Source organism: Anomaloglossus baeobatrachus, chromosome 12, assembly GCF_048569485.1.
Source record: "Anomaloglossus baeobatrachus isolate aAnoBae1 chromosome 12, aAnoBae1.hap1, whole genome shotgun sequence".
Taxonomy (NCBI): domain Eukaryota; kingdom Metazoa; phylum Chordata; class Amphibia; order Anura; family Aromobatidae; genus Anomaloglossus; species Anomaloglossus baeobatrachus.
Genome location: NC_134364.1, coordinates 58,063,300 through 58,076,668, shown reverse-complemented (window position 1 = coordinate 58,076,668; position 13,369 = coordinate 58,063,300). Strand labels below are relative to the sequence as shown.

The following is a 13,369-nucleotide window of genomic DNA, read 5'->3' as shown; positions in this document are numbered from 1 at the left end:
ACCCAGCCCCACCCAAAAAAACCCCAAAACTTCACAAGTAAGAGACAGATTAACATTGTTATAAAATGCTTTAATAAATAGTTTTTTTTCTGAAACAGTTTTGTTTTTTTTTTTAAAGAACATGTCAACCAAAATGCACTGAACAGAACAAGATCCTGCTAAGCAATTCTTGTATAAAATAATTATTTTCAAGCATTCATGGTCATTGGCCAGAGTTTACACTTTCAGATACGCCCCCCTCCCCCAACCCAACCCCCGCTGGTAATCCATCAGTAAGGATGTTGCTTTTACACAGATACTACCATTAGAGGAGAGAAATTAAGCAGCTTTGACATACTATGTAATAATAAAGCCTTTAAAATAAAAATAAAAAAAAAAAAATACAAAAATAACTGCTGAAGCCATATTTATTAACAGCCGTGTTTCTTATGAGGTAATCCAACCTGATCAGTTTGCTGCCTTTTCCCTTTCTAGCTTGAGAAAACAAAAATAACCAACAAAGATAAAATAAAATTGTTCCCTTCATTAGGCTTGTCGTATAAACGAAAGAACAAAATAAAAAAAAAAAAAAAAAATTCTATGTATTGCCGCAACTACCTGGTTCAGAAAAGAAAAATAGGAATTGCTTGACTGTGACACCACCAACATTTCGAGCAAAACCAAAAAAAAAAAACAAAAAAAAAACCCATCACTTGGGCTCAGAAATGTTTCTCTACCCTGCATACACCAGTCTGTCACAGTACAGGCACTCCAAACATCCATTAAGACCTAACTTCACAAAGACCTAAAACTCTAGGGGGGCTAATCCAGGTAAACCCATTTGCTCCCCGTGCCACATAAGGGCCTACCTCACATGATCATATAGTGGCCATCATTTCTTGCACATATTATGGCCATAAATCCCAAGGCGACCATAGGTGCTGTCGCCCCAAATTAGAGCATTGCATATGCCTCTGGGTCAGACAGGCAATTGCATCCAAAATAGTAAATAAAAAAAAACCCACACAGCTACAATAGGGACAGAGTAATCTTAACAGGAAAGAAATCCAATCCGGTGGGATATTAGGATGGTGGATAAAATTGTTGGTTTTTGTTGTTTTTTTTTTTTTGCATGATGCCATATCTGCAATACCAGATATGCCTCATGAACAAGTGTTTTGGATCTAAAAATATTTTCCTTTTTTTGTTGCTATGTTTGGATCTAAAATTAAAAATAAAAAAAAAAAAAAAAAAAAAAAGTTAAGTTAAAGCTTAGGATTTTTTGTTCTGCTCTCAAATTATGCATTCATCAAGCAATTTTAGCCAAATCTGACCTGAAATTTTTTGCAAAAAAATATATATATCTTATATATACCATATATATAATTTTTCAGCACCATTCCAAAAGTGGGCAGATGGTGCATGGCTAAGTTTGGCCAAGACATTCATAGTTTATGCCACAAAAGTGGGGTAAATTACAAAAGAAATTAATGCCAGTTCCTGAGTGGAGAACATTCCTGATGGCGGCGTATGGCCATAGCCTGGGATCACACACATGCAATTATTGACACAATGTTTTGGGTCAAAGTCAAGCAGTATAAGGGTACATGCGCACGCTGCATCTTTGTGTTCACAAACTGCAGCCAAAACTGCACCTTGTCAGAGAGCCTGGAAAGGTCACAAAAACGCTTGTAATTGTAGGTGCGTTTTTGCTGTGTTTTTGGTGGGTTTTTCACAACATGCGTTTTTGTGACAAATGTTGACAAAAACGCAGGAAGAATGAACATGCAGCATTTTTTTGATCACAAACTTGTGACAAATAAAACGCTGACAAACTGCAATGTGCGCATGACAAATCTGACTTCTCATAGACTTTGCTGGGAAGTCAAATGTCAACGTTCTGACAAAACTGCAGCCAAAAACACAGCAAAACACGCAGCGTGCACCTTTAGCCTAAGCCCTTCCTTTTGTTTTAAGATCCTTCTAATTTGTCCAAGAGCTCACTTTGGCTCAAAAGTTTCACAAATGTCTAGTGATGAGCAGGTACTAGAGGTGAGCGATTAATTAACTATTCGTACTTGCTATACTTATAACGAGTACTGTGTAATACGTATTCATTCCGAAAAACGTGTGCAATGCACATCAATGGGGAAAAACTCGCAATGTAACGAGTAACCTGAGAGCCGCACTATTCGTGCGAGTAACGAATAGTACGACATTCGGGTTACTCGTTACATTGCGAGTTTTTCCCCATTGACTTGAATTACACAAGCTAGTCGGAATGAATACGCGAGTATTACACATTACAAAGATATGAGTATAGCGAATAGGAACAGTTAAGTACTCGCTCAACTCTAACAGGCAATACCATGCTCAGTAGTCCTAACTAGTGATGAGGGAGCACTACCATGCTCAGGTGCGCGGTACTCGTAACCAGCAGTCGGACACTCTGATGGTTCCTCTGTGAGGAAGCAGCAAGTGGCTGCTTGCTTCCAATAACAGCGCCACAACTATCAACAGGTTCTGTGTGAATTTGCAGTTAACCCCGCCATTAATTTCAATATAGCTAAGAAGGAAAATCAGACAATCCATGGATAGTTATTAGGAAGAAATCAGCCACATATCTAACCCAATTTTAGGTTTTAAGTGAAGTTAGGTTTTAATCTTTCTTAATGAGGATGGATATTAAAAAAAAAAAAAAAAAAAAAAAAAAAAAAATAAAACCTCCCTTCTGAGACATAAATTAAAAAGGAATGGCATAAAACAAAGAACAGAAGAAATTCCGAAATATTGTTAATAAATCAAATATACAGAGCGATTCCTTCAATATATACATATTTACAAAACATGTTTACAATGAGAAAAATAAACGTCTCTATAAAGGAGGACCCTAGCGCTCTGCCCGTAATATATGACATATATATTAAAGCAGAAGGTAGTCTTTGACAGTTGCTAAAGAAAAAGTTTAATCTCAAGGCACTTGTCACATACATCAATACTGCAATCCTAAAATAAAGATATGAAAACAATAAAATTAACCGAAATTAAAAAAAAGAAAAAAAAAAAAAGACACTTAAGTCATAGATCGCCGTGTCGCATTAATGCTGTGCCTATGAACAAAAAAAAAAAAAAACAACAAAAAAAAAAACTTGTAAGGCAATAAGTTTGTTGGGACCAGTCCTGAAAGCAAAGATAATGAAGACCTATGTAAGAGTCGGGCACAGATATTTTTCTTCCCTACAAGACATTGTCGAAACACTGGACAGAGACAGGAAAGAGATGGGGAAAGGGATGATTTAAGAAGCAAAAAAATAAAATAAAAATAAAATAATATTCCTCAACCTGGAGGGGCTGGACGTCATTAAATTATATTAAAAAAAAAAACAAACAAAACAAAAACAATCTTGTAAACAACTGTACAGTCTTTGCATAAGAAAAATGTACATTAGATAAATCCTCGACTGAAGAGGATTTAAAGCAAACTTTATAAAAAATAGCAACTATCAAAGAACTTTTCTTTTTTTTTTTGCCTTTTTCATAGTCACAAATAATTTATAGAAAGACTACAGCAACAAATAGAAAATAAAAAAAAAAAAAAAAAAAAAACTGGTAACTTTTTTTACATTATATAAAGAAATTGGGAGTCCAGACTTTAGTCCTGAACCGCTCGTCCAGAGAAAAATAGGGCCTGGCAATTATTGCCAAGGAACTCGCCCATGACGCCAACTAATGGTGGAAGGGCCATTCAATTGGAGATGAATTCTGCGCCTCTCCTAGTCCCGTTCTCAGCATAGGTCCTTTCTGTGTATACAGATACGGCTTTGCTTCCTTCAGTGGGGTGCGTTCACATTTTTAACACATCTGTTGTCCACTTTGTCGAGACTTGTCCGATGTGGTTTACTTTTTGAGCAGTCACTATCCCCTATGCTTGTGTAAGCCTTTGTGTATGACTGAGGGGGGCAATCCTCCTCCTCAGTGTCCTCCTCCTTATCCACCATGTCCTCTTTCACCCCCTCTTCTTCCCCAGAAGTTCTTTTTTGAATATGAAGAAGATTTTTGCATTCATACTGAATGTCTCTATAAGGCACCCGTATTGGGTTCCATATTGGATTTAAAGGTTGGCGCTGGTTATTTGCTTCTTCTTCTTGGCGAGCCTCTCGCCGTCTCTCTCGCTCTTTTCTTCGCTTTCGAGTCCACCAGACACATATGCTTATACACGTCATCCAAACGATGCCAAAAACTACGCAGAGTACCGGGACAAGGTAATCTAAAAAGGAATGAAAGAAAATGAGGTTTTAGACTGCAATACATATGGGACACGTCTGGGGATTTGACGGAAGACCACAAAGCCTGAGATTACTTACCTGAACTGGAGCTATCTACCACTGTGGTCTCAACTTTGACTTCTGTGACTGCTAACATGACCGTGCTGTTCTGTCGTTTGGTGATGGCATTGACAATTGTATTGGCGGCGTTCTGAATGAGACTGGCGTCTTGATTGTCCACTTGTGAGACAAGTGCCTGAAAGACAAGAGAGAGACCACGGTCAACCTGAGCAGATCCGGAAATATAAGCTTGATGTAGCAGTTTTCTTAACGGTCCTGAACAAATCCAATCTTCCTCTATATGTCTCACTTAAAAAAATAAAATAAATCAAAAACACTGAAGTGGCGCTTTACATCCAAGTCCACCTCCCCAACATCATTTGTGACCTACCGATATCACCAGTGTTACATTGAAAAGTGGCCTCTGGCACACTCTATGAAAGTCTATGAGAGTCTCATCCTAGTTCTCAGACTTTTAGTAAGAGCTTGTGATATAACTCCTGGCCAGCCACAAGTTACAGTCACAAGATAGCACCGAGCGCCTCCCCGCCCCCCCAAAAAAAACCCAAACAAAAAAAACAAAACACTCGCTTGAGTGGTGCTTTAAAAAGATCCAAGTTCTTCCAATAGATATCCCAAGCCCCTCCAGAATATGTGTGAAATTTTCATGTATGTATGTTTTATATTTAATGACTGACCAGTTCTCTAATTTTTTTGTGTGGTTAAATTCCACTGTTCTCCTGAATTCGGTGTTTTTCTGGTCTAGGCAGCTTTCCATTCCTGAGGTACGGCCTCCTCTGCCTTGCATAGAATTCTAGTCCCTTGTAAAAGTGGATACGGTCCTTAAGACACATACAAAAGTGTTATGGACCACACCCACTTAGCTAAAGAGACTAGATTTTAAAGGGAAAAAAGGTGCCTTATCTAAAGAATGGAGAGGTGCAGAAACGAGGGAAAAAAAAAAAAGCCAAAAAACACTAATTCATGGGAACAGTGGTGTTTACACAAGAGTTATAAAGATGAAAGGTCCTCAAGTTAGGGACCATCTAAAGGACTCTTATTAAAATGTAACCTGAAACTTGATAAAAGTAATATTTAATGCTCTCGTCACTATGGAGCCGCAATATTCCTTATATATTTTCACCAAAAAGTTTTTGCCTAACAGTTTGGATCTTCTGTCTAATAACATTCATGATCTAGAAACCTGGTGTCTCAGTGGATGTCTCCTATACACCCTTAAAGGGAATCTGTCACCAGGTTTTTGCTCCACCATCTGAGAGCAGCATAATGTAGTGGCAGAGACCCTGATTCCAGCGATGTGTCACTTACTGGGCTGTTTGATTTTATCAAAATGACAGCAATGTTTTCTCGGCTGCAGATCTAGCAGTTATACATGAATATGCTGAACTACCAAGTAGTCCTGTAATTAATATACTGCTGATTAATGAATGATCATATCATCTCTGCAGCAGAGAAAACATTGATTTTATCAAAATGACAGGAAAGAGCTCAATGACATCACTGGAATCAGGATCTGTCTCTACATTATGCTGCTCTCAGATTAGGTGGCAAAAACCTGGTGACATTCCCTTTAAGCTCCTCTAAGCTAAACATCAGATATTAAAGTCAATACAATATATGGATGAAACTCTTCCCCTTGGAACAGGCTCTTTTGTGAGATGTTCCCCACCCAGCAGTGACCAAGGAAGTGAACCTCCCTTCGATGTCTCCCATATAGGCAGCTTTTAGGGTGGTTTCACACATCCGGCATATTGCCGGATCCAGCACAGTGCAATACTGTACAATGGCAGCGCGACAAGGTCCGGTCACGTGCTGTCATGTGACCGGAGCTTGCCGCAATGCCATTGTACTGTATTGCACTGTACTGGAGTGTGCCAGATCCGGCAATATGCCGGATGTGTGAAACCACCCTTAGTGGTCATGCGACAACCCATTTAATGCCGAACCTTTTAGCCTGTCCTGGAGAAGCTATACTTACCACTGTAACCTCCACTGCTTTTTCTGCGGAGTACGTTTCGTCACACAAGACAACGAGCGGCTGGTCTTTGGACACCGTTCTGATGGAAGGCAAGTATCGGATCTCTGAGCAGATGTTCTCAACTGTAGTTCCCTTAGACAGAAGCAAAGCAGCTATTAATATAAACCGTATTGCCGGTCTGAAAACAATAGTCAATATTTCACCTGTACAAGACAGGATTTTATTTACACAACAAACAAGTGTAAAGAACATGAAAGACATTTTCATATCTTCGATCATACGCCCCAAATGTCTGATGGGTGCAGACCCCACATCCACGTACACCATTTTATTTTAGGGACCACACCTATGAGAATCAGGGTCCCCCAACGCCCCCTCCTACCTGATGTCTATAGTATTTCTGAAGATCGCTGTGAATGCACGCCCAAGATCAAGGGACCGCTGTTCAAGAGAAGGTGTGGGTCCCACCTTAGTCTGAAATTTATATTATATACCCTTAATGCCCAGCTAGAACACTACAGGCAAAGCTAAACTAATGTTTTAATCCCAATGCAGGGCCTAACTGCATGAAGCATAAGAAGCTGAAGAAGACAGAAGAGAATCCAGGCAGTAATCGCCTCCGCCCCGGGCCCTGCAATAGGCCCAGCGTACTATCACGGCCGAATATAGGGGAGGACTAGGCTCCAATCTCAGATAGATTTGTGTTATGGAATACTATGATAATACACACATTGATAAATTTATCCAAAATAAAAGAATGAAAATCTGTACCTGTGGAATTTTTTCCGGGTTAAATATTAAGGTTATCCGGGCACAGTTATTGTCCAGGTATCCAGAATTGGGTAGGCATTTACTTATGTGAGATCTGTCGGGGGCGCTGCACTCTCCCCATTCCTGGCATGGCGGTTGGAAGCACTTTACAGAAGAAAGCATCGGCTCACATTCCTGATCTTGGGGACACTGGTTCTTATCCTGTTGTCTTTCCAATAGACATGGCTTTTTCCCACACCAGACCTGAAGAAAGAGCAGGGGTTAAACTACAGCAAATTAGAAAATGTAGAATTGCATGAAAGCAGTGAAACCATTCTATATAAATTAGTTGACCTATGGCAGTAGGTTCCCTGATGTAAGGCAATTAAAAGGGAATCTTAGCAGGTTTTTGCTCTGTAAGCTGAAGCGAGCACACTGCAACGGTTAACAGATAATTCAGGAATGCCTGACTTGTCACAGTCCAATCTGTTTATTTGCTGTTTAAGTAGCAGGACCCTTATTATTGCTCAGACTATAAAGTAATGCCCACGGCAGTCCGTCACGCCCCTTCACTGTCTATGTACAATCGCAATATAGAGCCTGGTGTGGGCGGGTAGCTCTCAGCTCTGCTATATGGCTAAATCTAAAAATGCTGATTGTGTCAGAACGGCTGTACCCAGTAATCTAAGGGATACATCATTGGAATCAGAATCTCTTCACCTACATCAGGCTGCTCTCAAATGAGGTAGCAAACATCTACTGGTAGATTCCCTTTACAAGGTGGATAGTTCAGATCAGGAGAGCTGTAGTGGGTATGGTGATTAAGGTCTGTACTAGTCATAAAAAGAACATCTAGGTATCAGGAACACGATGGTCCCCAAGTCCCTTGTGTGCACCCAATCCTTCACAGTCTCATCATACATGTGCACTACGGCTCCCATAGACCAATTGAAGCCAACAGAGCAGTGGTGACGCCTCCACCCTATTACACCAGGACTGGTGGACTGACTGCCAGAAACCCTTGGAGATTACTACAACCTTCAGCAAGAATGGAGTGGTAGTGCACATAAGTGACTGTTTCATACCATATAGGTGATAAGACATTTTTGTAGCAACCCCTTCAACTTTTTGGAGCTTGTATGAAACTGAGCTGAACAATTTGAGAACAAACACTATAGAGAGATGTTTCCGCTTGGTTGGATTGAACCGCAGACCTCAATGCTGCTGCTAATCATGGGGAAAGTTAGTGCCCTAACCAGTCAAGGCAAAGCAGATGAAGTTTATAGACCTGGAGAAAGTCCACTCAGTGCCATGAAGAGCAAAATGATCATCCTACAGGCGTGTGACCACCATTTTGCACAAAATCCAAAAAGTCGTTAACCCCCCCCCCAAAAAAAAAGTCGAAGCAAAAAATGTTTTTATTTATTTTCACAAGGGCTAGAGAAAGCCATAACCCTAACGCAATGGATTAGAGGAGGATGAGCATTATAATCCATACCTTGGTGCAGTCGATCACTCCATCCAGGCAGTGACAGCTATTGCATTCCTCGTCCCATTTGCTCCCATGCGGGTATTGCATTCCTTTCAGCCAGCAAGATCTTCCAAAGCCAATGACTAGCAAAAATAAAGAAATAAAACAGTTTAGATCTTCTGCCAAGTCAACCATATAAATTGCCTACTGGAGCTTTGGGCACTTATGTGAATACAACGCGCTAATTACCTTCCTGGCAGCGTGGGCCGGCCCGTCCTGAAGGGCAGGTGCACCTGTAGCCATTGATTTCATCTATACAAGTGGCACCGTACGAACAGGGGGAAGACTGGCATTCATCGATGTCTACAAAAGACAAGGAACAATAAGGACGTGCTTGGCAGACCTTTCTCGTCCACATAATGGAACATAAAGATGGCAGTGCCCGCTCGGTTTACAGCACAAAGTGTGCAATGCGCAGAGTTGGTCCTTTTTTTATTGCAATGTGCGGAGCAGCTGCTCGGAGTTTGTCATTTAATCCGTTCTCTGCTGTTTATTCAGAAATTGCATAGAATACAAATAATGGCCAGAGGCTTTTATAATTTAATTTTATCTGGACATAGGAAAAACAATGATTAATGAATGAAACATTAGTTAAAAAAAAAAAAAAAAAGTAAGTGTCTTACTAATTCTGCAATCCGGCCCTGCAAATCCAGGTGCACATTCACAACGAAACCAGTTGACGCCATCAACACAAATGCCACCGTTGTAACTGCACAGGAAGGAGAGAGAAACCAATGAGGTACTGTGTATAAGGCCCCTTTCACACGTCAGTGATTCTGGTACGTTTGTGCTTTTTTTTTTTTTAAACGTACCAGAATCACTGACATACGCAGACCCATTCTAATGAATGGGTCTGCTCACACGTCAGTGATTTTTCACTGCACGTGTCTCCGTGCAGCGTACCCGCGTGTGCGTGATTGCCGCACGGAGACATGTCCATTTTTTTCTGGCATCACTGATGTTCCACGGACCACGCAGTGGTGTGGTCCGTGAAACACGTGCCAGAAAAAAACGTGCTTTTAAAATAATAAACATTTTAACTCACCCGGTGTCCAGCGATGTCCTCTGCAGCCCGTTCTCCCTGCTCCTTCTGTGCCGGCTGATTACTGTCGCGCATATTCATTATGCGAGACACAGTCGACCCGGAAGCAGCTCCTGCAGGGGTCACCGCCGGCCGGATGCTGCGTCGCGGGAGCGATCAGCACCATGCACAGCGGGAGCGGGCGCAGGTGAGTGAATCTCTAAGTGCAATCACGGGCCACGGAGAACGGAGCCCGGATTGCACTTAGACAATCCATGTGTGCCGTGATTTTCGGCACACGCAGGGACATGTGCGTGTTTTACACGCCAGTGAAAAACGTCTGTTTTTCACTGACGTGTGAAATGGGCCTAAAGTGCAGCAATACTCGTTCAATGTAACAGTCATGTTGGCAGCCCTCCTGATCTAACAATTTTACAGACCGATTTAGTGTAAACTGGACTTGGGAGTCCAGTGGGCGAAGTCATGATATACAGCTCTGTCTGTAAGCTCCATGTACAGTGCCGCCCACTTGACTCCTGACAGCTGTCAATCATGACTCCGCCTACTGGACTCAAGCTGAGAAAACTCCTCGTGCAAGTCAAGCGCATGCACCAAGCAGATCGGAGAGAACAGACCTTTACCATTATGTAGTCAATAGATTGAGTATGGAGTTGGTTTATAAGAAATCCATACTGTCAGGGTCATATCTACAGTCTGGTGGTCTCGGAAGCCTCTTGACTGCGCTCAAGACATTTCTGCATTTTCAATGCCTTCAGGATTAAAAGCTAATGCTCAAAACAGTTCCCCATTTCTATACGCAGCACAACAAAATCTTAAGCGACTGTCGAGTTACTAATGATCTATGAATAGGCTAAAAATATAAGAAAGGATCACTTACCAGGGATATGGATTGCAGTCGTTTGTATCTACAAAGAAAAAAGGAGAAATTGCAAATTTAGTTTTACTAAAAATACATTGGAGTCATTAAACTGGTCTTCTAAAATGGAGCCAGACTGCTCCACGACTGCAGAACATTGATAATGGGTACAATTCATCATTTCTATTTCTCCACTTCTCTGGTGGAATTTCCGCTTTTTCCGTGGCTTTAAGATTTGCGCCTTATTCTTAATACGCTTTGAGCCACTTATTTTTCCTGCACAACTCAGCTTATTAAAAGATGTTTGACAGATTTGTGAAATGCAAGGTGTAGATTATATTATGCACACAGATATAGACATCAAAAAGGTCCTCAATAAGTTGGTCTATGAACTAATCCTGGTTTCTAAGGGAGAATCGAGAAAAATGGTGGGGGGAGAAATAACATCACAATCCAAGTTAATTATTTTTGTCATATCCCTCCAATTTCCAATTTTGAAGTTTAATTCTGTCATCCATCATATTTTTCTCTCTCGTTAGAAACCGGGATGACTTCATAAGTCAAACTTATAAAAATGGGAGGGATAGGACATTAAGAGTCATGAATAAGTTGACCTATGTAGTCATCCCCATTTGTAAGAAGAGAGAAAAAAAATGGGTGGGATCACATCATTCAGCCTAAAAATGGAGGGATATGACATCAAAGATCATTACTAGGTTGAAGTAGTATGAGGTCAACCCTTCCAATTTTCGCGATCTTTCCTTAGAAACCAGGATGACTTAATAGGCCAAATTATTAATGATCTTTGAGGTCAGATCAGTTCCAATTTTATATGTCTGTACCTCTTCATTCATACATCCTGATTAAGGCACTTTCACAGTGAGAAACATGGAGCCCCAATAATGTGACCGTACCCAATTTTTCTTTACCCCAACAGCACCAGTGACTCCTTGTTTTTCCTGCATTACTCATTGTGGTTACCATCAGGCATTACAGAGACAAGGAGGAGCAGGTCCACTTTTTACAAACGCTCAACATTTTGCCCGTTTTAAGCGCATCTCGCCAAGGAGAGCAGCTCCACTTCCTCAGAGTCCCTACATTTACCTAAAAACAGCTACACTAAGGAGTGCCGCCTTTTTGACTTTTTTTTTAGATTCACATTCATGAAAGTAGACCTTTATTTACCAAATGTCGTAATATTATAAGGTTTTCAGCATATTTTTCAATTAAATCAAAACAAAATTTGCGACTTTTGGTGTTGAAAAGTTAGAAAACTAAACAGTAAAAAAAAAAAAAGTTTAAAAAAAATCTTTGGTTTTCCATTAAATTTAGGAACAGTGTGCACAGTTGAGAAATTTTGAAGCAAAAACCCCACAAAAACAGTGTGACTTGAAGCCAAGGAGACAAAATGGATCAGTCTGGAACACAGTGGACTTTGGTGGAATATCCTAGTGATTGACAATATTAGTCTAGGTGGTAGCAAACCCCTAGAAGGAAACCCATCACCATGTTTCCCAGTTACTAAACGACTGCCATTAAATTATTTCCTGGCGCCTGCTAACCCAACTTATCAATCAAAAGAGATAGGAGCCAGTTTAGGGAGCTCACAGCAGGTGCCGAAGTTGGCCATTACACGCCCACTGGACCGCTTGGACCAGATTGTAAATAGGATGGACAGTGTATAAAAATGTTGGTGGTAAGACTTGCTGAGCAGATCGTTTGGGTCCCAACTAGGAGGCACGCAACATGCTGGACAGATGCTAATATCGGGTTCCTTTTAGGTTTGGTTGGTGGAGATACTTTGACCCATAAACATGCATTAAATTGAACAACGTGTCCAACCGAGGCAGAGGGCATAATCAAACTTGCAGCTGACGTTTGCAATAGTCGTAAGATCTTTGTAGGATTAAGAAGAAAGCTGAAATCCATATCATCTTTACAGTGGGTACCAATAAACTAAAAAGTAAAATTTACTGAATCCAGAAAAATAAGTTGCACAACATTAGAGCAGATGCAATAAGTTGGATAGTTTGCATACATTTCCAAAGTTTTCTAGAAGCACCGCTCATCTACATCATGTATTCTTAAGAAACACAAGCTTCTTTTTCGTAGCCTCCGGCTAGATCCCATCCCAAATGAGTCAAATATGTTGGCAAATAAATGAAAGGATAAAACATGTTATAAGACACACCCTATATCCTAAAGGAACGAAAAAGAAAAAAAAAAAAAAAAAAAAAAAAAAAAAAAAAAAAGGTAAAGGCTTACTCTGTGTGCAGGTACGTCCCTCCCACCCTTCTTTACACATGCAAGAGAAGGAATCTCCGTTGCCCACGCACGTCCCTCGGTTCGCACAGGGGTTGGGGAGGCAGCTGCTGTTCTTCGCTGTAGACAAAAGACAAGAGATTACTTAAGATGTTTGCCTTCATAATATTAAAATATGATAATGGAATCTAATCAGGGGACAGATCACCACCTGATTAATTACATATCAGAAGCCCTAGCAAAGGTGTTTTACAGCGATGGAACTGGGAACGATTAACTTAAAAAGGAGTAGTCAAGAGTTTTAAAAAAAATTAAAGGAATAAATATATATGTGTATGCGTTATTACCCCCGACAAAACTTCCAGAAACTGCACCACCCTTGTGTGCAGGGCATGCCTGGTATTGCAGTATTCACTTGATTGGTATTAGTGGCTTTGTAAAAAACACATGGGAACCATGTGCGAATGGCAAACTCACATAACATGACACTTCCAAACCAATTCAGACATTACAAGTCCACTAAGCTCGACCACTGCAGTGGTCTGAAAGTTGTGATTCTTCTTAACTACAACTCCCAGGATGCCCTGATAGCTGGAGGAATCACATAGTATTTTACAAAGAAAAT

At 40.6% G+C, this 13,369-nt stretch overlaps 1 protein-coding gene across 2 annotated transcripts in view; it reads right to left on the bottom strand.

The window, feature by feature from the left end:
• Nucleotides 1–2,920: 2,920 nt before the first annotated feature.
• Nucleotides 2,921–13,369, bottom strand: part of JAG2 (jagged canonical Notch ligand 2) — a 78,134-nt gene continuing 67,685 nt past the window's right edge. For both annotated transcript variants that reach the window (XM_075329546.1, XM_075329547.1), the window contains 9 exons: nt 12,748–12,864; nt 10,504–10,531; nt 9,208–9,293; nt 8,774–8,887; nt 8,552–8,667; nt 7,075–7,317; nt 6,304–6,435; nt 4,344–4,500; nt 2,921–4,246 (listed from right to left, as the gene is read on the bottom strand). In XM_075329546.1, coding sequence (XP_075185661.1) covers nt 3,810–4,246; nt 4,344–4,500; nt 6,304–6,435; nt 7,075–7,317; nt 8,552–8,667; nt 8,774–8,887; nt 9,208–9,293; nt 10,504–10,531; nt 12,748–12,864 — 1,430 coding nt within the window. In that variant the 3' untranslated portion in view covers nt 2,921–3,809. The remainder of the gene's footprint in view (nt 4,247–4,343; nt 4,501–6,303; nt 6,436–7,074; nt 7,318–8,551; nt 8,668–8,773; nt 8,888–9,207; nt 9,294–10,503; nt 10,532–12,747; nt 12,865–13,369) is intronic.